The following is a 26517-nucleotide window of genomic DNA, read 5'->3' on the forward strand; positions in this document are numbered from 1 at the left end:
GCGTGTTACTTAGATACTGAGAGTCTGAACAAGCTACATGTAGGGAAAAGAAACAAAACATAAAATGCCGAACCCACTCAGTATCTCAGCTGCAGGGAGAAGAACCTGGCACAGGATCTGGTTTGTCTCTTCCCCCACCTCCCCAAACCCAGCTCAATGACTGCTGAACTCATCCATGCCTTTGTTGGAACCAGATTCAACTAGTCCATTGTTTATTTAGGCAGCTTTTGTCCTTGAATACTCATTAACCTTCACTCACCTTGAGCCCCATGCACACATCACATCTGTGTCTGGTGACCAATGTTGGATTGTCATCTGGTACTGCCTCATTTTAAAGTTCAAATTCAGTTTCCTCTGCTCCGAACAACTCCAAGAATGTTCTGTTCCTTGACCTCTAGTCTTTTATGCACCCTCATTTTATAACCATATCACAGGAGACTGTGCCATCAGTATCTGCCCAACCCCTTAGAACAACTATTTATTTCTCGATAATGCTCCACCTGGCTTCGTCAGACTCTTTAAAGCCTCTCTCTTTGATCAAGTGTTTAGCTTTTGGTCAATGGCCCTTATGTTTTCTAAGTGCAGCTCAGTGTAAACTTGGTGTCGACCAGCATTCCCGGGTTGTATATAAGTGCAAATCATCATTGTGTGTTTCCAGCAATATTCTGTTTCTGCTTGCTATTTCACAAAGACACAATGAATGTGTGAGAGAAACTCTTTTCTGGGTGATAATTGGATCAGAGATGTGAGAGGATACCAGATAAAATGTGTGGCTACATCTGGAATGAAACCGAACTGATAATTAGTGCGGATATTCAGTTCCCATATATAAAAAATTGGAACAAAGTTCCAAAAAACTTTTTTTTTTTGCTCATGAATTAATGCAGCCATGTCTCTCCATCGTCTCAAATATTTACCATGAAACAAAAGTGAAGGCGTGTTTCATCTCCCAGAATGGGTGCTGCTTGACTCTTTGAAGGTCAGGTCTGACTGTTCAATATTCCTGAATAGGAACGAACTACAGATGCTGGTTTACACAGATGATAGACTCAAAATGCTGGAGTAACTCAGCGGGTCACACAACATCTCTGGAGAAAAAGAATAGGTAGCGTTTCGGGTCGATATCCTTTTAAAGTCTCTATCTTTCATCAAGTGTTTAGCTTTAGGTCACTGCTCACCCATTCTCCCTCTGAACAAGGGTCCTGACCCGAAACGTCATCCATTCCTTTTCCACAGAGATGCTACCTGATCCGCTGAGTTACTGCAACATTTTGTTGTCTACGCTCAATAGTCTAAGTACATGTTGGTGCATGGCTTGGAGCAGTGGTAAATGAGCAAAGGTGCGAAGGAGCACATGGTGGTGGGCAATGTGTCTTGTTTAGTTTAGTGGAGAGAAACAGTACAGTGCAGAAACAGGCCCTTCAGCCCACCGAGTCCATGCCGACCGGTGATTAATTGTAATTGTAATTGTAAATCTTTATTGTCATTTCCTGAGTATTCGCATACCCAGAGGAAACAAAAAAACGTTGCTCAACCAGTGTCCATTCAGTTTGCATTAAAAAATAAATAGGAATTAAAATTAAAAAATACATGTCATGAACAAATTTAACACTCTACTAAACATTCAACAGCCGTTCTGACCGGCAGCGGCACAACAGTGGCTCTGCTGCAGTGTGGGGGTTTGTGCGCAATACTTGGCAGGGGGAAAAGTCCATTTAACAGTCTTATAGCCTGTGGGAAGAAGCTGAGGAGCATCCTGCTGGTTTTGCAGCTAATGCTCCTGTACCTCTTCCCAGATGGGAGGATGGAGAAAATGTCATGCGATGGGTGGTAAGGGTCTTTGATGATGGAGATGGCTCTGTTGATACATCTCTTCTTGTATATGTCCAGCAGGAAGGGGAGTGGAGCACCAATAATCCTGCTTGCGGTCTTCACTATTCTGTCCAGTTTGTGCCGTTCGTACGCCTTGCAGCTCCCGAACCAGGAAGTGATGCCGTATGTCAGTGTGCTCTCGACAGTCCCCCTATAAAAAGTCCGTAGGTGTGTGGTGGGGAGGCCTGCTTTACATAGTCTTCGGAGAGGGTGAAGTCGCTGCTGGGCTCTCTTGACCAGAGCTGTGGTGTTGGCCGTGGACGTCAGGTCATCAGACAGATGTAGTCCTAAGAACTTTATGCTGCTGACCCTTTCCACATCAGCTCCGTCGATGTGCAGAGGTGTTTGGTGTTGTTTCCCCGCCCTCCTGAAGTCAACCACCATCTCCTTAGTTTTTCCCACGTTAAGAATGAGGTTGTGGGATTTGCACCAACCTGTGAGCAGCTCCACCTCCATCCTGTACGCCGATTCATCATTGTCACTGACACTATCCTACACTACCATACACATTACCATACACACTAACACTATCCTACACATACAATAAGGACAATTTACAATTTTACCGAAGCCAATTAACCTACAAATCTGTACGTCTTTGGATTGTGGGATGAAACCGGAGCACCCAGAGAAAACCCATGCAGGTCACGGGGAGAACGTACAAACTCTGTACAGACAGCACCCGTATTCGGGATCAAACCCGGGTCTCCGGTGCTGCATTCGCTGTAGGCAGCAACTCTACCGCTGCGCCACCGTGACTGCCACCATGACTTGTGTTTGGGTGTGTGAAAGGGCAACAGAAATCCATGGATATAATTCTTTTTTTCTCTTCTCTACATTTGGCACATTCAATGCAGCATTGGAAGTGCATATTTCACTGTATTGCAACCTTGAGCTTCACTAAGGCATTGTGTAATGAACAAACGTGAGTGTTGTTGACGCATTGTTAGAGAATGTATTGAATTCATGGCACAATGTACGCAGAGAAAGCCTTGTAACAATTGTGTTTACTGCCAATATGTTTTGAGTAAAGTATATATTTGAAATAAGATAAGCCAATGAACAGTGATGTTGCCCTGGATACATGCTGAAATCACTGCAATGAACAGCCAGCAACAATTTTGAGTGCTGCCGCCAGTGAATCAGACAGAAGATAGACACAAAATGTTGGAGTAACTCAGCGGGACAGACAGCATCTCTGGAAATGTTTCGGGTTGAGACCCTTCTTCAGACTGAGTCAGGGAAGAGGGAAACTAGAGATACGGAAGGATAAAAATAGAATGTAAGATGCAAAAAGGGCAGATTGAAGCAGATAATGGTCAAAGTCAGACAGATATGGTTTAATTATGCAATGAGTAAATCGCGTGCTCAATTCTTGAGTTTCATAGATATAAAGTTCTTTATTCCTCCCAACTCATGCAGGCCATACTGTAGAATTGTACAGCACAGGAACAGGCCCTTAGGCCCACAGTGTGTTTGCTGAATGTACTGTCAGATTAAAATAATCTCTTTTGCCTGTCTGTCATCCATTTCCCTCCATTCCCTACATATCCATATGTTTCTCTAAAGCCCTGAAATTGCCACCATCGTATATGCCTCCACAAACACCCCTAGCAGGGCATTCCATGAACCCACAACTCTATGTGTAAAAGACTTGACCCACGCATGTAGTAGCGAACTGGGTCTAAAAATATTGGTTGTCAGGAGACAAAGGGGGCCCACTTGATCAGGGGGCCCACTTGATATAGGGGGCCCACTTCATCAGGGGCCCACTTGCCATCGGGCAAGCTGACACCCTGGCCAGTCCGCCACTGCACGCATGTCCTTTAGACCTTGCCCGTCTCACCTTAAAGCTACCCCTTCTCGTCTTTGACATATCCGCCCTGGGTAAAAGATTCTTACTGCCTGTCCTATCTATGCCTCTCATAATTTTATATACTTCTATCAAGTCTCCCCCCCAGCCTCCAATGTTCCAGAGAAAGCAATCTAAGTTTATCCAAGCTCTCCCTATAGCTAATACCCTTCAGGCAGCCTCTAATAGTTTTTAATTATTTGTGCACGGGATCCCAAACTAACACTTTATTAAGTTATGATTATATGATTCAGTTTGGAGAAGCAGTAGTTTGGGTGGAAGATGGGAGATTGGTCAGGGCATGACTAAATTAGTTTAATCTGAAGGGATCTTTAAGCATGGATGGTTCTCCAGTAGCAGATGGGCAGAAGGAGTGACACACATAGATAATGATACAGAGGTTAAAGCAGGCGTAATGATGATAGAGCAAAAGTGAGATCATGAGCTTAGCTCTTTCAGATAAGCGAGATTGTAGCCATTCTGGGCCAGCCTGACACAGCAGGCATGGAGGGAAATGAACTGGGGGCGGGGTTTGAGTTCAGTTTATTTATTTTATTTTAGAGATACCGTGTGTAAACTGGCTCCATGTCTCACTGCATCTGCGCTGACCAAACAATCACCCATACTCTAGTTCTAACCTACATACCACGGGCAATTTACAGACACCAATTAACCTACAAATTTGCACATCTTTGGAATGTGGGCGGAATCCAGTGCACCCGGATAAACCATGCAGTTGCAGGGAGAATGTGCAAAGGGAACGTGCATAATCTTTTAGGTGTAGGGTTTAGGTTTATTATTGTCACATGTACCGAGGGACAGTAAAATATTTGTTTTGCATTCTATCCAATCGGATCAGATACTATACATAAATATAATCAAGTCAAACTCAAGTACAAAATGGTTGAGCAAAGGGGAAGATACAGAGTGCAGAATATTATTCTGAGCACTATAGTGCACCAGTTCCACAATGTCCAATGTCCGCAATGGGGTAGAGGTGAAAGCAACGCACCCTAGCTTATGGACGGACCATTCAAAAGTCTGATAACAGAAAGAAGAAGTTATTCCTGAATCTGGCGGTGTGCGTTTTCAAGCTTCTGTATCTTCTGCCAGACAGGAACGGGGAGAAGAAGGAATCACAGGGTTGGGACAAGTCTTTGATTATGTTGTTTAAGAAGGAACTGCAGATGCTGGAAAATCGAAGGTACACAAAAAAGCTGGAGAAACTCAGCGGGCGCAGCAGCATCTATGGAGTGAAGGAAATAGGCAACGTTTCGGGCCGAAACTTTGCCTATTTCCTTCGCTCCATAGATGCTGCTGCATCCGCTGAGTTTCTCCAGCTTTTTTGTGTTCTTGGATTATGTTGGCTGCTTTTTCTGAGGCATTGTGTAGTGTAGATGGAGTCAAAGGACCAAAGTCAAAATGTTTACCTTGGGAACATCGTGATGAGTCCAAGTTCAGGTGAATGCACAATGTACAGTGATTAGGAGTGACAGCTCAGAGTTGAAAAATGTAACACAAGTTAAAAGAGGATGAAAAACAGTAAAAAAGGAAGTAACCATTAACTATGAGGCCAGCAGTGAATCTAGATTTGGCTGATGACATTTCTAAATACTCCATTAAAATCAACAATGGACACTACATGGAGGGTATGATTTCAAAATTAATATTTGCATGAATATGTACAATTTATTGTGTGTTTTTTTGGTTACACAGTAAGGTGAAAAGCCAAGAATGCAAAAGTATTGATCATTGTACACTGTACCTCTTGAGATTATAAATATTATTAAATTAATCTGTTTACCTGCTTGTGTGATTTTGTGCAATGTCTGTGACTGGAAGGCAATTTCTATCAGATGATGATGATGATGACATGATTGAGATACCACCCCCTCCCCCCCCCAAATGTTAAACACTCCAGCTGATATATTGGATATAACATCCAGCCACAACTAATAAATCCTACGTAAACCACCACGAGCAACATATTTGAAATAAACTATGCTCCAAGAAACTGTACTTTCCAAATAAATATTGAAAAGTAAATATTTCCAACCTTACAGTCATGAATAATATATTAGGCTGAGAAATCACACGTATCCCAAAACGATCACCCGTAAAAATCCATTTCAATTAAAGGTACCAAATAGTACATTTTAAAAAACGTCCAAATTTGGCGCATATAAAACTCCCAAATAAAGTGATCGCTTTGAAATGGTGAAAGGGAAGAGGAGGTGTGAAGTGGTAGAAATTGTGAAGCTGAGCTGCCCTGCGTTCGGTGTTGATAATGAGGTCACTTCTGCACTGGAGAAATTTAATGCAGATTCAGTGATTACTTTGCAGATTGCCTGCATTCACTCCACAAGACTTCCGCTGCCTGCCACTTTAATTTCCCATCCCATTTTCACTCTGATCTCTAACTGTGGCCTCCTGCACTGTTGCAACGAGGTCCAATGCAAGCTTGAGGAAGATCACACTTCATCTTCCATCTGGGCACATTGCGGTCTTCTGGACACCATATTGAATTCTCCAGCTTTAGGTATTTCACTCTTTCTGTCTTTATCAGAACAGGTTATTTCTGGCACCCATCCATCTTTGATTGTGGTTCAGTGTTATTTACTTCATTGCTGTAATCTGGCTTGTTGGGCATGCCCCACAGCCCTGCTATCAGCAACAAATAACAAAGACCATAGAGCATAATCCAAATCATTTGGTCTCACCCAGTCAGAGATATGTCCTTTGTTCCACCCATCTCTCCACCACTTTCTCTCTGACTGAAATCTAACTTGTTTTCCCTCTTTCCCATTTTTGATGAAGAGTCCAGACTTGAAATGTTCATTGTTTCTCTTTCTGTAGATACCACCTGGCCTACTGAGCATTTTCAGTATTTTCTCTCTTTATCTCAGTTTTACAGCATCTGAAGATTTTTGGGAAGTTTTGTTGAGGAAGGATATTGTCAATTCGTAACCACAAAAGAGATTTGTTGAAGAACAAGCAGAGGGCTTCCCCTCTCCCCTCAGGTAAATGGTACAGAAGTGTGAAAATGTATACCTCTAGATTCAGGGACAGTTTCTTCCCAACTGTTATCAAGCACTCATCAAATAGAGAGCGGTCCTGAGCTACTACCTACCTCATTGGAGACCCTTGGAATATCTCTAATGGGGCCTTACTGGACTTTATCTTGCACTAAACACTATTCCCTTTATCATGTATCTGTACACTGCAGATGGCTCGATTGTAATCATGCACTGTCTTTCCGCTGACTGGTTAGCATGGAACAAAAGTGTTTCGCAGTACATGGAAACATAGAAAATAGGTGCATGAGTAGGCCATTCAATATGATCATGGCTGATCATCCAACTCAGTATCCTGTACCTGCCTTCTCTCCTTACCCCCTGATCCCTTTAGCCACAAGGGCCACATCTAACTCCCTCTTAAATATAGCCAACAAACTGGCCTCAACTACCTTCTGTGGCAGAGAAATTCCAGAGATTCACCACTCTCTGTGTGAAAAATGTTTTCCTCATCTCGGTCCTAAAAGATTTCCCCCTTATCTTAAACTGTGACCCCTTGTTCTGGACTTCCCCAACATCGGAAACAATCTTCCTGCATCTAGCCTGTCCAACCCCTTAAGAATTTTGTAAGTTTCTATAAGATCCCCCCTCAATCTTCTAAATTATAGCGAGTACAAACCAAGTCAATCCAGTCTTTCTTCATATGAAAGTCCTGACATCACAGGAATCAGTCTGGTGAACCTTCTCGGTGACAATAAATGAAGCTAAACTAAACTAGGGCATGGCATATGTACTAATTGAGCACTTTTCATCTTTATCAAAGGATAGGTGCTGCCAAAGTCATTGTGGCTGAGATTTTGGACAGGCTGAAACATTATAGAAGGGAGGTTTTTAGAAAAGTTGGCAATACTTATTGTAAATTAATAACTAGGTTCAAATTTGCTGCACCTCAGCTTCTCCAAAGCAACTCCAGCAACCCATGTTTCATCCTGGCCGTGTGTGTGGAGACTGCAGTGACCACGTGGGTTTTCACCTGGATGACTTGGTTTTCTCTGACGATCACAAAAATGTGCCAGTTGTTGGTAAATTAGCTGGTGTAAATTATCCCTGGTGGAGGTGGATGACAGGAGAATTGGGGCAAGGAGTAGGTGCTAGTCATCAAGATAAAATAGGTCACAGGGAAATACATGAGGAAATGGAAATGTGGAACTGACGGTATTTCTCTGAGAGCTGGCTTAGATATAAATAAATGAATAGCTTCCTTCTATGTTGTACAAAAGCATGAAAACATGGGAAGTATGAGATTACTGAGGGCAGTAAGTATCAAATGGTTACGGACATTACAGATGAAATTTAATGTAGAGGTGCAAAAATTATAAAGTTGGTAGTTTGAGTGGAGATAATGAGGAGCCTGGAGGATGCAAGACAGAGTAACAGTAGCAGAAAGGCCAGGATAGAAACATAGAACATAGAAATTAGGTGCAGGAGTAGGCCATTCGGCCCTTCGAGCCTGCACCGCCATTCAATATGATCATGGCTCAGTATCCCGTACCTGCCTTCTCTCCATACCCCCTGATCCCCTTAGCCACAAGGGCCACATCTAACTCCCTCTTAAATATAGCTTTGTTCCGGGAACAGGATTGAACAGGATTGCTTGTTCTCAAATCATTGAAGATGGCAAGGCAGGTTGAGAAAGGAATTGTGTTCTTGGAGCGGCGTAAATTGAGACAGACACAAAATGCTGGAGTAACTTAGGCAGCATTTCTGAATAGAAGGAATGGGTGACGTTTTGGGCCGAGACCCTTCTTCGGACTGATAGTCGGGGAGAGGGAGACATTGAGATAACGAAGTGTAAGGTGTGTGAACGAGACTTCAAAGGGGATGAGGATCAAGGAAATGGTAGAATAGATCATTGTTAGCTGGGAAAAGTTGACAAGAAGCATACAAAGATAAAATTTAAGCAAGGGGACAGTCAGACTGGTCATAGAATAAGGAAAGGGAGGGATGGAGGGGGAAAGCAAGGGTTATTTGAAGTTAGAGAAGTTAATATCCATACCGCTGGGGTGTAAACTGCCCAAGTGAAATATGAGGTGCTGGCCCTTCAATGGTAAATTGAGAAGGTGATTTGAAAGTAGTCATCAAAATCATGTACAGTCAACAAAGCGTAAATAGATAAACTGTTCCCGATGATGCAAATGTCAACAATCAAGCACATAGATTTGAAGTGAATGTCAAAAGAACTGGGAGGGACATGAGAAAAGTATTTTTCACAGAGCGAGTCGTCAAGATCTTAGATTCAGTGTCTCAAAGGCAAGTGAAATCACGTTCAATCAGCTCTTTCAACAAAGGACCTGGATGGATACTTGAGAGCGAATAAATGCAGGACCGAGGAGAAAGAGCTTGGGTTGGAACCAATTAGATTGGGCTGAATGGCCTCCATTGATGCTTTAACGAGTCCCAATGAATGAGTCCCAAATTGATACATTTCAACAGACTCCTCCAAGTAAATACCCCCTAAATATGCCAAATAAACCCCAAAATAAACCTCTCAGATAATACTTTCTCAAGTAAACACAATATAAATGATGCATTTCAAATAGAGAGTTCAAGGAATTCATGACGATTAAACAACCCATTAAAACAAGACTAAATGCACAAACCCAAAATTACACACACAATAAACAACTCAAATAGTGTATTCCAAGTAAAAAAAATCAAGTAACCTTACTGAAAGCTGATTCTTACCTTGCTGGAGAATCTCCATTTTCATCAAACCATACTTCCTCACCAGAAACTCCAATGAAGGAAGTCTTTATTATAAAATTGAGTAATTTGCTACCATCAATGGGCTGCATTGCATCACATAGTCCCAGGTGACCTGGACAGAGAGATTTGTGCATGTCATGCAATCCGTGAGCCATGGCATAAATCGCATTAACGATGAAACCCATCTTGGTGTCTTGTACGTAATTTTCTGCTAGACTTTCATTCCCTGAGGAAGAGAAACAGGCTTTCAGGTGTGACACACTTCACAATTGTATTCGATTAGTGCTATTTTTATTGACACACCCGTTAGAATAAATGGGAAGACAAGGTAAATTAGAAGTGAGTGATTTGGGGATGCCAAGCTTGTCATTGGTAATGTTGTTGATGGATTCCATCTGGGTTGTTCTGTTATGGGTGAGATGATGATTGATAGTTATTTCTTCACAATGCATGGTTGCATGTTTCGTCACAAACTCATTTTTTTTCCATTAGTACTTGTGTACTCCTTTCGATTGAGATAAGAGATTGACATTGAACAGAGCAGAGTGAATAATTGACCCAAGAAAATGTTGGATGGAATAGCATGCACAATATATTCGATTTGCATCATATTGATACAGGATTTAGTTTCCACTGGGAAATTCTCTTGGTTGGGAAATTAACCTCTGGGAAATTCTCTTGATTGGGAAAGGAAGGGGAATTAATCTCATTTACTTCTGTCCTTGATCTCATCAAAGTGCTTTATAGACTGCTTTTTGGAAGATAATAAAAAAAATCATGTGAAAGCATTTGCGATATTATAACATCCAATGCATTCAATCACCCCTTTATTACTATTGTGCCGAAGTCATAATACAATATTGCCTGAATATTCGGCTGTATGATGAACAATTGATCATAGGCAATGCAGGTTCCACTATGAGTGGCATGGTGATGCAGCTAGTATAGTTACTATCTTGCAGCTCTGGAGACCTGACTACAATCCTGACCTCGGTTGCAGCCTGCGTGGACTTTAGACATTCGCTCTGTGAACATGTGGATTTTCTCCAGCTACTCTGGTTTACTCCCACGTCCCAGGAATGTGCAGCATGAAATTGTCCACTGCAAGTTACTTCTGATGTGTATGTTAATGATGGAGGGGAGGGGGGGGGGGTTTATGAGAATCTGGAGACAAGAACAAACATGGGATTAATTTAGTGCAAATAGGTGGTTGATGGGTGCCACAGATTGGGTGAGCCAAGGGCCTATTTTCAATTGTAGGAAGGAACTGCAGATTCAGGGTTACACTGACGATAGACAGAAAATGCTGGAGTAACTCAGTGGGCCAGCATCTCTGGGGAAAAGGAATTGGTGACGTTTCAGGTCGAGAAATTTTCTTCAGACTGAGTGTCAGGGGAGAGGGAAACTAGAAAAGTTACAAAGTACAAATGAATGAAAGGTTTAAGAAAGAACTGCAGATGCTGTAAAAATCAGCGGGTGAGGCAGCATCTATGGAGAGAAGGAATAGGCGCCGTTTTGGGTCGAGACTCTTCTTCCGACTGAAGAAGGTATGGCTTTGATTTGCTCTTTTCATACCTTTCATTCATTTGTTTTGGTATCTTTTCATACCTCTGGTTTTCCTCTTCCCTGACTCTCAGTCTGTAGAAGGATCTCGACCCAAATAGTCACCTATTCCTTTTCCCCAGAGGTGCTACCTGGCCCGCTGAGTTACTCCAGCATTTGTGTCTATCTTCAGCCCATTTTCTGGTTGTATCTATCTATATCTCCAAGACAGACCTCTGAGGCTATCGTATTAAAAACCCACGATTTTTCGAAATAGCATTTGGTCTTGCTCCACCAATTTAATGTACATTCAGATTCAAGAGTACTGCTGTTTTAGTTAACTTTCCATTCTCAAACCAGTGTCCATAAATATAAGGTAAACACTGATAAATATAGTAACATAAAGAATGCATGAGAACCCAACAATGTCAAGAATGGTTACAATAAGAATCTTGCTACCACACCTGGAGTATTGCGTACAGTTTTGGTCTCCTAATTTGAGGAAGGACATTCTTGCTGTAGAGGGAGTACAGAGAAGGTTCACCAGACTGATTCCTGGGATGTCAGGACTTTCATATGAAAGACTCGGCTTGTACTCACTAGAATTTAGAAGATTGAGGGGGGATCTTATAGAAACGTACAAAATTCTTATGGGGTTGGACAGGCTAGATGCAGGAAGATTGTTCCCGATGTTGGGGAAGTCTAGAACAAGGGGTCACACTTTAAGGATAAGGGGGAAATCTTTTAGGACCGAGATGAGAAAAACATTTTTCACACGGAGCGGTGAATCTCTGGAATTCTCTGCCACAGAAGGTAGTTGAGGCCAGTTCATTGGCTATATTTAAGAGGGAGTTAGATGTGGCCCTTGTGGCTAAAGGGATCAGGGGGTATGGAGAGAAGGCAGGTACAGGATACTGAGTTGGATGATCAGCCATGATCATATTGAATGGTTCGAAGCGTCAAATGGCCTACTCCTGCAACTATTTTCTATGTTTCTACAAAGCATTACTGAGCCAGTAAGGGGAAATTTAATGAAGAGAGCATTCTGGATGCAAAAAATGTGAGACAAGATAGGATGGGGGTTGGGATTTGTGTGTAAGGTCAGCATTGGTATTGATCGTTTAATTCAGAACAGCTTGTACATTACAGCTCTGCACATTCCACATACCATGCTCAGATTATTAGAGTTCCTGAATAGCTTGTTTATAAATGGATGTCAAATCGTTCCACAGTTTTGAGGCAGATACAGAGATTGTCTCATAGAGAACCGATGACAAAGAAAGTAAATCACTTCCACAGCTGGTTAGTTCTGTGATTCATTATGTTGTGATTTCTGACTGACAGTAATGTTCCCTTTCTCTTGGTGCTGGCTTTCCCCACTGCAATATCTTCATAAGTGTACCTTTTTTCATTTGGCATAATGGAAGCAAGGAATTAGGAGAATTGACCCCTGATTGCCCACGGTAATGATCGAACAGCATGGGTTTGTGTCATTGTTTCGTCAGAAGTGTGTCGCATTAAGATATCAGTAGATGGTAAACCTTCAGAGAGTCTCCATTTCACCACCCCATCAATTCATGGCTGACAAGCATTTTAACCCAAACATGCCCACTTTTAGATAGACACAAAAAGCTGGAGTAACTCAGCGGGTGAGACAGCAACTCTGGAGAAAAGGACTAGGTGACGTTTCAGATTGAGACCCTTCTTCAGACCAGCCCACTTTTAATTCTGTAACTCTTAAATGTGCAGTGCAAACCTATTTGTAGCAGTCCTGAAGATTCTCAGCTGATCTGTAGCATTAACAACTCACTGGCATGGACACACGATAGTCAAGTCAAGTTAAGTCACTTTTATTTATATAGCACATTTAATAAACAACTCTCGTTGACCAAAGTGCTTTACATTGGTGGAGGTACTAACGTTATACAACAGTGGTTCATAGATTAAGTACATGCATAAATACATACATATAGCCCTCCCTCAGAGGACGTCAAGAAAGGCTTGAGAGTAAAGATGAGTTTTAAGTCTCGACTTAAAAGAGTCGATGGAGGGGGCAGTTCTGATGGGAAGAGGGATGCTGTTCCACAGTCTAGAGGCTGCAACCGCAAAGGCGCGGTCGCCCCTGAGCTTATGCCTAGACCGCGGGATGGTCAGTAACCCCAGGTCGGCCGATCTGAGGGACCTGGAGGTGGTGTGGTGGGTGAGCAGACTTTTGAGGTAGTGGGGGCAAGCCCGTTAAGGGCTTTGTAAACATAAAGAAGGATCTTGAAATTGATTCGGAACCGCACAGGGACCAGTGGAGAGAGGCCAGGATCGGGGTCACGTGGTCCTTTTTTTGGGTGCCCGCCAGGAGTCTCGCTGCAGCGTTTTGGACCATTTGCATGCGGGACAGGGAAGATTGGCTGATGCCAGTGTAAAGGGAGTTGCAGTAATCGAGGCGGGAGGAGATAAATGTGTGGATGATCTTTTCGAGGTCATCAAACTGGAGGAATTGTTTATTTTAGCTATCATTCGAACTGGAAGAAGCTAGCTTTACCACGGCATTGACTTGTTTGTCAAATTTCAACACTGAGTCAAATATCATGCCAAGGCTTTTGACGTGAGGTTTGAATAATGGGGTAAGGCTTCCAAGTCAGTCTGCTATTGTTTTGATTGAGTCCGAGGGGCCGAGAAGGATGACCTCAGACTTACTCTCGTTTAGTTGGAGGAAGTTCTGGGCCATCCATAGCTAACAATAGACTGCATATGCTGGAATCTAAAGCAAAATAACAAATTGCTGGAGGAACTTGAGAGGGGTGTGGCATCAAACAGCACTCACGGAGGCAACAAAATGCAGGATACTGACCCAAAATGGCTCCTGAGGCAGGGTCCTAACCCAAAATGTCAACCATCTCTTTTACCCAATGGATGCTGCTGAGTTGCTGCTGCAGTTTGTTTTTTTGTTCCATTCACTGGCATGTTTTCTTTGTTTAAGAGGACAGGAAAGTTTGGATTCTGAATGTACTCCACGACGCAAAAGTGCTTCCTGTTTTCCCTTTGGAATATCTCCTCTCTCATGTTAAGATGATTCCTTCTTGCACCGCACTACTCCACTACTGTAATACTGTCCTCTCTAAGAAATCCCTTTAACTTTTAATCACCTTCCAACAGCAAAGGAATAAAAAGCGAATCAGTGCAAGAGATCTTCATAAATTGCTCCTTTAAACTCAGCTTTTTCATTGTGCTCTACAGCAAGTTATTTCTGTGTAGCCAATGATATTTGGTTTAATTTCATACATACATCTGTGTCCCCATCACTGGGTCCAGGTTGGAATGTTTATTTAAAAATTGCAAAATATTCACTGAGTGCATTTTAAAAAGAGTAATGGCATCTAGTATACCCACAATCCTCTTGAGAGTCTGAATCTTGGGAGTTTATCTACTGCAAAGACTTGCTTTTAGAATGCACAATGTCAAGCCTACTGTGAGTCTGTCTCGAGGTGAAGAAAATATCACTTTTCATTTTCCGTGCTTGAATAGTTAGTATTTTGTACTCGATTCTGACAGACTTCAGAATAATCCAGTAACAGTCTATGCGCAAAGCGCCACCTTATTTGTCAACATAACAGTACTTCAAAAAGTAACATCACCTTGTATTTATATAGCAATTCCTGCAGTGAAAAAAACAGCCTGCAGATGCTTCATAAAGGTGTGAATTTTCTAGTTGTAAAACACTTGGGGACATGTTGCAGGGCTAAATAAATAAAGGGTTGCTCTTCACTTCACATCTATGTTGTTCATTCCACACAGCACTTCAATCTTGATTCACATTTCATTCAGCAGTTTGTATTTTTCTCAAGAATAAATAAAGGCTTGTTCCTCACTTCACATTCATGATGTTCATTCCACTCAACACTCAACAGTCTTGATTCAGTTCTTTCAGCGGTTTGTGTTTTACTCAGGAGTCCATTCGGTGATTTATGTGAATTAGTTGTCTGAAATTAAAGCTCTGCATCTCAGGACAATTCTCGTCATTTCACCCTGAGTTCTTCCACTCATCAACATCCCTCTGTTTTCAGGGTGTCCAAACTTGCATCTAACATTGCAAGCATAACTAATGGCTTCTTAAGATCACCCTGAATTCTATTAGATAGTTTATTTACTTGCTAACAGCTGTGAGCTCATCTTCAGTTTTGGCTTAAGGTTGGTAATCATACCCAGCACCTTTTCCTTTTCAGTCTTTGCAAATGTTTTTCATGTAGTTTTGATTATGATTTTGTTCAGTTCTTTCCCAGCTGTATAAATTTATGAATCTCTGACCAGTAAGGTTCGTCTGATATATGTTAGGGTTGATATAAATACTGTAAAGCTTTTCTTAGTTGAGCAGTTATCCTGGAGTTATGGCTCAAGTACTTTGTGTTTTAATTGTAATTTAACTATGTTTTAGCATAACTGTACAACACAGAAATAGACCCTTCGGCCCACTGCATCACTGCTGACCATGATAAGCAAGGGAGTAAAAGGCTTCTGTGATAGATGGGAATGTAGAACTGTGGTTACCATTAAATCAGCCATGATTATATCAGATGGCTTGACACAAAATTCTGGAATAACTCAACCGGTCAGGCAACATCTTTGGAGAAAAGGAATAGGTGTCAAACCCCTTCTTCAGACTCTCTACTACGATCAAACCCCTACTCCAGCATGTTGTGTCTATCTTTGATGTAAACCAGCATGTGCAGTTCCTTCCTAAACTATTAGATGGTTTGGCAGCTTCAGAGGCAATGCAGCAATTCCTATAACCATATAACCATATAACCATATAACAATTACAGCACGGAAACAGGCCATCTCGGCCCTACAAGTCCGTGCCGAACAAATTTTTTTCCCCTTAGTCCCACCTGCCTGCACTCATACCATAACCCTCCATTCCCTTCTCATCCATATGCCTATCCAATTTATTTTTAAATGATACCAATGAACCTACCTCCACCACTTCCACTGGAAGCTCATTCCACACCGCTACCACTCTCTGAGTAAAGAAGTTCCCCCTCATATTACCCCTAAACTTCTGTCCCTTAATTCTGAAGTCATGTCCTCTTGTTTGAATCTTCCCTATTCTCAAAGGGAAAAGCTTGTCCACATCAACTCTGTCTATCCCTCTCATCATTTTAAAGACCTCTATCAAGTCTACCCTTAACCTCATGCGCTCCAGAGATTAAAGACCTAACTTATTCAACCTATCTCTGTAACTTAGTTGTTGAAACCCAGGCAACATTCTAGTAAATCTCCTCTGTACTCTCTCTATTTTGTTGACATCCTTCCTATAATTGGGCGACCAAAATTGTACACCATACTCCAGATTTGGTCTCACCAATGCCTTGTACAATTTTAACATTACATCCCAGCTTCTATACTCAAATACACTATACACATACTTCTGTTATGTATGTTCATGTGCAAATTGAGTTTTTCAGGTGGACAGTTGGACAGTAAAATAGTTACTTTGGTGTTAAGCCTTTTTTTCTAACATTTAACTAACATTTAACTAACACTGTCCCCCTGTGAGCAGTTCTCAACACATCATAATACCTTCTTGTGGTAAGAAAGGAAAATCTATTCTATTTTACTGCCTGATTCTGCTGTTTGGTTGGATATTTTACATGTGTGCTTATGCAAATATAGCAAGTTTGAACAGGAACCTAACCACCGGAAATGATGTTCATTCAACTGTGGCCAAAATAGAAATTCTATCTCACAATGGTTGACCTTCTGGACTTATTTGTAAGGTTATAGTCAGATAACAGTTTGTTATTGAAGCATGTAAAATAGTATCAAGGAACACTATTCCCACTATAGACAATAGACAATAGGTGCAGGAGTAGGCCATTCGGCTCTTCGAGCCAGCACTGCCATTCAATGTGATCATGGCTGATCATCCCCAATAAGTACCCCGTTCCTGCCTTCTCCCTATATCCCCTGACTCCGCTATCTTTAAGAGCCCTCTCTAGCTCTCTCTTGAAAGTATCCAGAGTAACGGCCTCCGCCACCCTCTGAGAGTCACAGATTCACAACTCTCTGTGATAAAAAGTGTTTCCTCGTCTCCGTTCTAAATGGCTTAGCCCTTATTCTTAAACTGTGGCCCCTGGTTCTGGACTCCCCCAACATCAGGAACATGTTTCCTGCCTCTAGTGTGTCCAAACCCTTAATAATCTTAATAATCTTATATGTTTCAGTAAGATCCCCTCTCATCCTAAACTCCAGAGTGTACAAGCCCAGCTGCTCCATTCTCTCAGCATATGGCAGTCCCGCCATACCACAAATTAACCTTGTAAACCTACGCTGAACTCCCTCAATAGCAAGAATGTCCTTCCTCAAATTAGGGGACCAAAACTGCACACAATACTCCAGGTGTGGTCTCACGAGGCAGTGTACAACTGTAGAAGGACCTCTTTGCTCCTATACTCAACTCTTGATATAAAGGCAAACATGCCGTTCGCTTTCTTCACTGCCTGCAGTACCTGCATGCTTACTTTCATTGACCCCCAGATCCTGTTGTCCTTCCCCTTTTCCCAACTTGACACCATTTAGATAGTAATCTGCCTTCCTGTTTTTGCTACCAACGTGGATAACTTCACATTTATCCATATTAAACTGCATCTGCCATTCATCTGCCCACTCACCCAACCTGTCCAAGTCACCCTGCATTCTCATAGCATCCTCCTCACAGTTCACACTGCCACCCAGCTTTGTGTCATCTGCAAATTTGCTAATGTTACTTTGAATCCCTTTCTAAATCATTGATGTATATTGTAAATAGCTGCGGTCCCAGCACCGAGCCTTGCAGTACCCCACTAGTCACTTCCCGTCATTCTGAAAGGGATCCGTTAATCCCTACTTTTTGTTTCCTGTCTGCCAATCAATTTTCTATCAATGTCAGCACTCTACCCCCAATACCATGTGCCCTAATTCTGCCCACTAATTTCCTTTGTGGGACCTTATCAAATGCTTTCTGAAAGTCCAGGTACACTACATCCACTGGCTTTCCCTTGTCCATTTTCCTAGTTACATCCTCAAAACATTCCAGAAGATTAATCAAGCATGATTTCCCCTTCTTAAATCCATGCTGACTCGGACCGATCCTGTTACTGCTATCCAAATGTGTGGCTATCTCATCTTTGATAATTGACTCCAGCATCTTCCCCACCACTGATGTCAGGCTAACTGGTCTATAATTCCCTGTTTTCTCTCTCCCGCCTTTCTTAAAAAGTGGGATAACATTAGCTACCCTCCAATCCACAGGAACTAATCTTGAATCTATAGAACATTGGAAAAGCATCAACAATGCTTCCACGATTTCTAGAGCCACTTCCTTAAGTACCCTGGAATGCAGACCATCAGGCCCTGGGGATTTATCAACCTTCAGTCCCATCAGTCTACCATTTCCTGCCTAATGTGGATTTCCTTCAGTTCCTCTGTCACCCCAGATCCTCTGGCCACTGGTATATCAGGAAGATCGTTTGTGTCCTCCTTAATGAATACGGATCCAAAGTACCTGTTCAACTAATCTGCCATTTCCTTGTTCCCCATAATAAATTCACCCTTTTCAGTCTTCAAGATCCAACTTTGGTCTTAACTAATTTTTTCCTCGTCACATACCTAAAGAAGCTTTTACTATCCTCTTTTATATTTTTGGCTAGCTTACCTTCGTACCTCATCTTTTCTCCCCGTATTGCCTTTTTAGTTATCTTCTGTTGCTCTTTAAACATTACCCAATCCTCTTGCTTCCCGCTCATCTTTGCTACATTGTACTTCTTCTCTTTTATTTTTATACTGTTCCTGACGTCCCTGTCAGCCACGGTCACCCCTTACTCCCCTTGGAATCTTTCTTCCTCTTTGGAATGAACTGATCCTGCACCTTCTGTATTATTCCTTGAAATACCTGCCATTGTTGTTCCACTGTCATCCCTGCCAGGGTATCTTTCCAGTCAACTTTGTCCAGCTCCTTCCTCATGACGCCATAGTCCCCTTTATTCCACTGTAACACTGACACCTCTGATTTACCCTTCTCCCTCTCCAATTGTAGATTAAACTTGTCCATATTATGGTCACTGCCTCCTCATGGCTCCTTAACCTCAAGTTCCTTTATCAAATCTGGTTTGTAACATAACACTAAATCCAGAATTGCCTTCTGTGGGTCTCATTAGCTATATATGCGATTTTGATTGGAAACTAGACAACTTTCATGTAAAAGTTACTTTGGAAAATGACAAGCAGAAAAAAAAGTGGTGGTTTGGATTTAATTTAATTTAGTTTGTAGATACAGAATAGAAATAGGCTTTTTGGCCCATCGAGTCCACGCTGACCATCGACGACCCGATCACATGAGTTTTTGTTATCCCACTTTTTCATCCACTCCCTACTCACTAGGGGCAACTTTACAGAGGCCAATTAACCTCCTATCCCAGACGCCTTTGAGATTTGGGAGGAAACCACAGAACTTGGAGGAAACCCACACAGTCACAGGGAGAACGTGCAAACTCCACAAAGGCGGCTCCCAAGGTCAGGATTGAATCCGGGTCTCTGGCACTATGAGGCAGTAACTCTCCCAGCTGCGCCTCTGTGTCACCCAGCATTGGGGACAAAAACACAGCATAGTGGACCAGAAATTGTGTTTCTATGTAACCTTCCCACAGTAATCACACACCATTATTTCCTAAGAATGCAGCTACTAGTTTAACTGTGTGTAGCCAATGTACTGATGAACTTATGAATTCAGCCACCATTATTCTGTAATTTTTCCACCACAGTCATTCCCACCTTACCTCTCTCCAATTTGGTTGAAGATACACAAGTTTGAAAGCACACACACCAGATTCAGGAACAGTTTCTTCCTCTCTGCTATCAGACTACTCAATGGTCTTCCCATAAGCTAAGATGGAGTCCTAATCTTTACATTCACATCATTGCAGACATTGAACTTTTTCGCTGTAACTAAAACGCTACAATGCCGTATAATTGTAATCTGCGCTGTGGTATTTTTCTCATTGTTCTACCTGTTATGCTTAGTTATGGCTTGATTGTACTCATGTATAGAATGATTTGATTTGACTGGATAGCACGCAAAGAAAAGCTTTTCAATATATCGCGATACAAGTGACATTAATAAACCAATACCAATATCTAATGGGACCAGCTTGGATGGGTATATTGGGTATCTTGGACGTTGGGCCCAGGGGCACGTTTCCATGCTATATGACTATAACTATTGAAAATACTTTTATTTTTGAAAATCATGCAGGAAACATAACTTTGTTATTGTATTTAAATCACTCTAGTCCCTAACCCCCTTACCTCCATTGTCACAATTGTCTCTACAACACGATTTTCTATAACACAAGGTTTTATTTAGGAGCACAACTATCATGTATAACGCAATACCACGTGGTGCTGTGAGGCAGGAGAGAGCACTTCACATACCTGTACAGAGTCTTTTGAAGGCTCGGTTCTCCTGAACGTGCCCCTCCAAACGGCACTGGAAGCGGTGTTGCCAGAATTCGGGGAACCATGGGTTGCGGATATTGGTGTCAAGTTTCAGCTTCAGGAAATAGTCGTCAAACCAGGTGACCTCAGCGGACTGCAGTTTAATGGTGATTCCTCCCACCGCCTCTTGCTCGTAGGACTCAATCACCTCCTCGCGGTCCGCCCATCCGTCACTGCAATGAGAAAAAGCGAGTCAAGTCAAGAGTCAAGCGAGCTTTATTGTCATGTGTCCCAGGTAGGACAATGAAATTCTTGCTTGCTGCAGCACAACAGAATATGTTAACATAATACAGAACAGGAGATAAAAGTTCAGTGTGTCTATATACCATAGACCATATATATATATATATATATACACAATAAATAAACCGATAAAGTGCAATAAGCTGTTATGGTTCAGAGTTTGTTTGATGTCATGTTTAATAGCCTGATGGCTGTGGGGAAGAAGCTGTTCCTTTACCTGGATGTTCCAGATTTCAAGCTCCTGTACCTTCTTCCCGATGGCAACGGAGAGATGAGTGTGTGGCCAGGATGGTGTGGGTCTTTGATGATGTTGGCAACGACTACGAAAGATCCCTTAGATGGTGGGGAGGTGGTCAGAGCCGATGATGGACTGGTGATCCTGGTGACCGATGATCGCATCCACCGTTGACCTGTTGTAGCAGTAAGCGAACTGCAGTGAGTCAAGGTTCTTTTTGAGGTAGGAGTTGATATGTGCCATAATCAACCTCTCAAAGCACTTCATCACCACAGACGTTGGTGCAACTGGTCGATAGTCACCTTGCTCTTCTTGGGCACCGGTATTATTGATGCCCTTTTAAAGCAGGAGGGAACCTCAGACCTCAGAAGTGGGAGGTTGAAAATGTCCGTAAAAACTCCAGTAAGTTGGTCCGCACAGGTTTTTAGAACACGACCGGTATACCATCAGGTCCACGCGCTTTCCGAGAGTTCACCCCCCTTGAAGGATCTTCTGACGTCGGCATCTGTGACTGTGACTGAAATACCACAGGGCGAATGGGGGCTCGAGAAGGCACATCAGTGTACTATCTATTAAAGCGTGTGTCAAACGCATTGAGCTGTTCAGGGAGTGACGCTTTGCTGACATTTGAGCTGCCTCCTGATTTTGCCTTGTAGGAAGTGATGGCATTCAAGCACCGCCACAGTTGCTGAACATCCGTCTCATCCTCCAGCTTGGAACAGAAGTCCCTTTGGCCTTTTTGATGGCTTTACCAAGGTCGTATCTGGACTTCTTGTCTGTATCTCCAGACCTGAATGCCTGGGATCTGGTCTTCAGAAGAATGCGGACCTCATGGTTCATCCAAGGCTTCGGGTTAGGAAACACTTGGAAGGTTTTTGTTGAGATGCAGCCCTCCACACATTTCTTTATGAAGTCTGTAACGACTGTGGCGTATTCATTCAGGTCCGTTGCCAAGTCCCTGAACATTGCCCAGTCTACAGACTCCAAGCAGTCCTGGAATTGTTCCTCTGACCCCCCCCCCCCCCCCCCCCCCCCCAATGGCAACGGAGAGATGAGTGTGTGGCCAGGATGGTATAGGTCTTTGATGATGTTGGCAGCCATTTTGAAAAATGACTGCGATAGATCCCTTCGATGGTGGAGAGGTCAGAGCCGATGATGGACTGGGCAGCGGTCACAACTTTCTGCATTCTTTTCCGCTCCTGGACCTTCAAGTTGTCGAACCAAGCCATGATGCAACCGGTCAGTTGCTGAAGTGGGACTCAGGCATTTGGCCCTTCATGCCCTGCCCTGCGCTAACATGTATTCAGAACCAGGCTCTTTTTTCTCTTCCACTCCCCGCCATTCTAGGCCACTCAACCCAGGTAAAAAAATGAGTGTGGAATTCCAAACTCCATACAGTTTTATGGAACTACTAGACCAAGTGCTGACCCATTGGGTCTGTTCTACCACTCACCCGTCCCCTACCCTTAGCCCCCACGGGAGGCGTGGTCCTCCAGCTTAACCCATTGGTGAAGGTAGGGTTCAAGCACTCCTCAGCAAAGATCATAGCCCGTGAGCCTACCTCAGCACTGAAGTTGAAAAAAAATCCCAATCCCCAATTGCAATACCAAATGATCATCCCCTCCTGAAGAGGAGGGGGGGGGAAGAGGAGGGGGGGGGGGGGGGAGAGGAGGAGGGGGGGGGAAGAGGAGGGGGGGGGGGAGGAGGGGGGGGGGGGGAGGAGGGGGGGGAAGAGGAGGGGGGGAAAGAGGAGGGGGGGGAAATAGGAGGGGGGGAGGGGGGAGGGGGGAGGGAGGGGGAAAGAGGAGGGGGGGAAGAGGAGGGGGGAGAGGAGGGGGAGAGGAGGGGGATGAGGAAAGGGGGAAAGGAGGGGGGAGAGGATGGGGGAGTGGAGGAGGGAGAGGAGGTGGGGGAGAGCAGGTGGGGGGGAGAGGAGGGGGGAGGGAGGGGGAGGGAGAGGTGGGGGGGGAGAGACAGCTGTGTCTTTTGAATAACATGGGGGAGGAGGGAGAGGGGGGGGGGGGGGGGGAACGTCACTCGCAGCATGCAGATCAAGACGGCAGCACGCAGACCCATTGTGACATCATCAGCCAAAGCTAGCCATTTTTTTTCAAATTATTTTTCAGATTTTTGAATATTTTGATTAATAACTCGAGAAATAATGCATGAGTACTTCAGATAAAGCGATTTTGGACTCCACGGGATAAATCTCGATAAATCTCGATAAAATCGGAATATGCAAAAATGTTACCGTTAGCGCGTAGTTTTTTCGAGAGGATGTGATCACACACACACACACACACACACACACACACACACACACACACACACACACACACACACACACACACACACACACACACACACACACACACACACACACACCCACACACACACACACACACACACACACACACACACGTGGGCACAGACACATCCACATACAAGATCAGGGTTTTAATAGTTATATGGATTTGCTTCACACAAAACTGCTGCTGAATCCTTGGGTATAAAATGGGTCATGGCTGCAAGAAATTATATCCAGAATTGGAAGGAATGGAATGACCTAAATAGCGAAAGCTGCATGAGGTGCTCGGTGCAACAGTATTTTCAAATCGTTATGATGTCAGATCAGTCAAGAATTAAATGGAACAGCGTGCAACTTCACTGTAAGTGTTTAATTAATGATAGGTTCACTGCTTTCACTTGTATGGTTCTGGAGACTTGCTAGAACGATAATAGGAGCATAACGGTTAGAATAGGTTGCTTAAACCGAAGCATATTCCCTTTAGTTTTGGAGGTTTGGGAACAAGTTAATCTAGCATTTGAAGGTTTTGATGCATGGAATGTATATCTTCTGGTGTAGGAATCCATGAAAAGAGGGAACAGGATGAGAGCAAAACCACAGAGGAATCAAGTCAGGAGGTATCAGAGAAGCAATGTTTAATACAATCGCGATCGAGCAAACTCAGGCTCATCTCGAGAAGTAAATACAAACAGCAGGAACATTATTTTGAAATTTCGTAGAATATGTTTGGACCAAATGTTTGGAGTGTCATGCACTGTCCAGGTTTCCATGTTATAAAAATACCATGTTGTAGGTACTGGAGAGTGCATGAAAAAAGGTCCATAAGGATATTATCAGATTTGAGAGGATATGGTTACAAATGAAGGATGAGCAGGTCAGGGCTCTGGAGAGGGGAAGCTGACAGCTGTCAGTACTATGGTCTCTGTGATTATGATAGGGTTTGACAAGATAGACAGAAAGAAAATGGGGATAAATTGGATAACACTGGATGATGGTATTGGAGCTAAAGAAGAGAGATAGATGTCTTATGTGCACAGGAGGCTGCCAAATATTAAAATCCCACGTATGCAACTCAGACCAGCTCCAGACACTGGTCAATGCAGTGCAAGTCAAACAACATTCACATACCGCCTTTCTCCCTCGCACTCTATTGCAAATCTCACACCCACATTTCCCAGCTTTCACAGGCTTGCTGACTATTCAACCATAACCGGTCATCAGGTACACACTTGCCCAACATCCAACAGCACATTTTCCTTTCTCTTGCAGGACAAAGGTGGCAGATAATCACTAGCAGAATATGTGAAGTGATAGAGGACGGGCACCATTTACTTGCATAAAGGATATGTCCTGTCCAAATGGGACGCCTAACCGTGACCAAGGGTGCCTCACAGTGATGTGGCTAAGACCGGCGAGCAACTACTCTTCAGAAGTCCCTCCTCCCTCATTCAGCAGTCTCTGCTCTCCCAATTATTGACAGTGTAAGCATGCAATGTTTTACTCTCCTTGTTCCTTTCCACCTTACCTACAACCCCATCACAATCCTACCCTTGTACTTTTCTCCAGGCAATGGTGGGTGGACCATATGACAAAAAATACTTACTGCAATCAAATTAACATGACCATCCAGCAGCTCAGACACAGATCCTGCAGGTAACCGAAGTTAGCACAGAGGTGGGATCAATGCATGGTTGGTCACTGAACGTTTATGATCTGGAGCTTGGCAGATGCAAAGGCGAGTGCGAGACACATGTATGGTCCCACATTGAACTTCAGGGAGAGAAATGTGCTTTGGTTGCAACATCTCTGAACTTTAATAATGCAACCTACAATGCAGTAAAAACAGGCACAGCACCTTGGGAGCCCCTAACCCTGGCATTCATTCTGCCTGCTGCTTGTCTCCATGAGAGAATGAGATACATACTGTTCTCATGGGAACAGAGAGCACCTATTCCTAGCCTTATGTAACTGATGGTCATCTGGAATTTGTTCGTAGTTTCTCCAGCGACCGCCCAGAAGGATCCCAAACATAGCAGCTGTGACTTTAACGCTCTCTGGCAAGAGGTTCTCCAATAATTCTGTGGAGAACATTGTGTCAGGACCATGTGATATACTGCATGCCCATTACCTTTATCCCACTTCTCTGTCCAATGCCTCTGCCCTGATGAGAAATAATACGTGCCTGGGAGCAACTTTGATATCAAGTCAATTCATTTTTTGGCAGAACTCTCAATGTAGATTTGCAAACTCATATGAATCCTGCAATTAGCATGCCCTTGATGAGTTAGTCAACAGGAATTGATCAGCAACCAATGCTGTAGAAGGCATCCTGTCAGCTATTCAGGTGTGTGAGTTGACACCCGACGATAGTTGCAATGCTGAGTTCCAAAGTCCCATCAATGCTGTGTTGTCTGACCATGAACTGTAACTACATTGCCCACTTCTGTAACTGTTAGTTCTGCATGTGCCACTGTTCATACAATGATGGTACTCAGGGCCTTGCATTCCTAATTCAAACCTATTTTGCATGATAATGCCAGAGAGATGGTTGCCGCAGTACCGATTTTGCAACCAACGTTCCTCATTGAAGAAGGACTGCAACATGGAGTCCATTGCTGTAAGAAAATAATAATTAAATATCATGTGGTGTTCAAACATCTTTAAATATAATGTGGTGTTCAAACATCAAAGACTGGAAAGATCTTTGAACAAGGAGTAGCTGTGTTAAATGGAATAGATGCATTTAAGGAGCAGTTAAATAATCATGTCCTAACTATGTCAGTCCTACTCATCTGTTCACAGCAAACACACTTTAATATTCTAGCTTGTTAATTCCTATCTTATGTTCATTCACTTTATTATCTCACCTTTTTGAATCATTTCTCACTTATTCCTTAACAAGTTATTCTCTTTCAAGGTTCAAATTCAAATATATTTTTCCAAAAATTGATAAGCTGTGCTCACTAAAGCTTTTAGCTCAGAATTCAATTTGCTGGAAAATATAATTGCCCTTATTTTTAATATCGAGATGATAATGCAATACTACTGTAGAAGAGGAAACTTCTGGGCACCCAATCATTATGTTGCAGAACATTTTTGACCGCTCCACCGTTATCCTTGTTCAATTGGCAGTTCATCCTTACCTTAACTGCGACTTTGGTGA

The 26517-nt window shown here is 43.0% G+C and overlaps 1 protein-coding gene across 1 annotated transcript in view; it reads right to left on the bottom strand.

The window, feature by feature from the left end:
* The window catches only part of LOC129699352 (metabotropic glutamate receptor 1-like), a 186311-nt gene that overhangs the window by 35758 nt on the left and 124036 nt on the right, over positions 1–26517 (bottom strand). Inside the window, exons 3-4 of the mRNA XM_055639051.1 lie at positions 20506–20741; positions 9484–9730 (exon numbers count right to left, since the gene is read on the bottom strand). Of these exons, the coding sequence (XP_055495026.1) occupies positions 9484–9730; positions 20506–20741 (483 nt within the window). The remainder of the gene's footprint in view (positions 1–9483; positions 9731–20505; positions 20742–26517) is intronic.

This window comes from Leucoraja erinacea, chromosome 8, assembly GCF_028641065.1.
Source record: "Leucoraja erinacea ecotype New England chromosome 8, Leri_hhj_1, whole genome shotgun sequence".
Lineage (NCBI taxonomy): Eukaryota > Metazoa > Chordata > Chondrichthyes > Rajiformes > Rajidae > Leucoraja > Leucoraja erinaceus.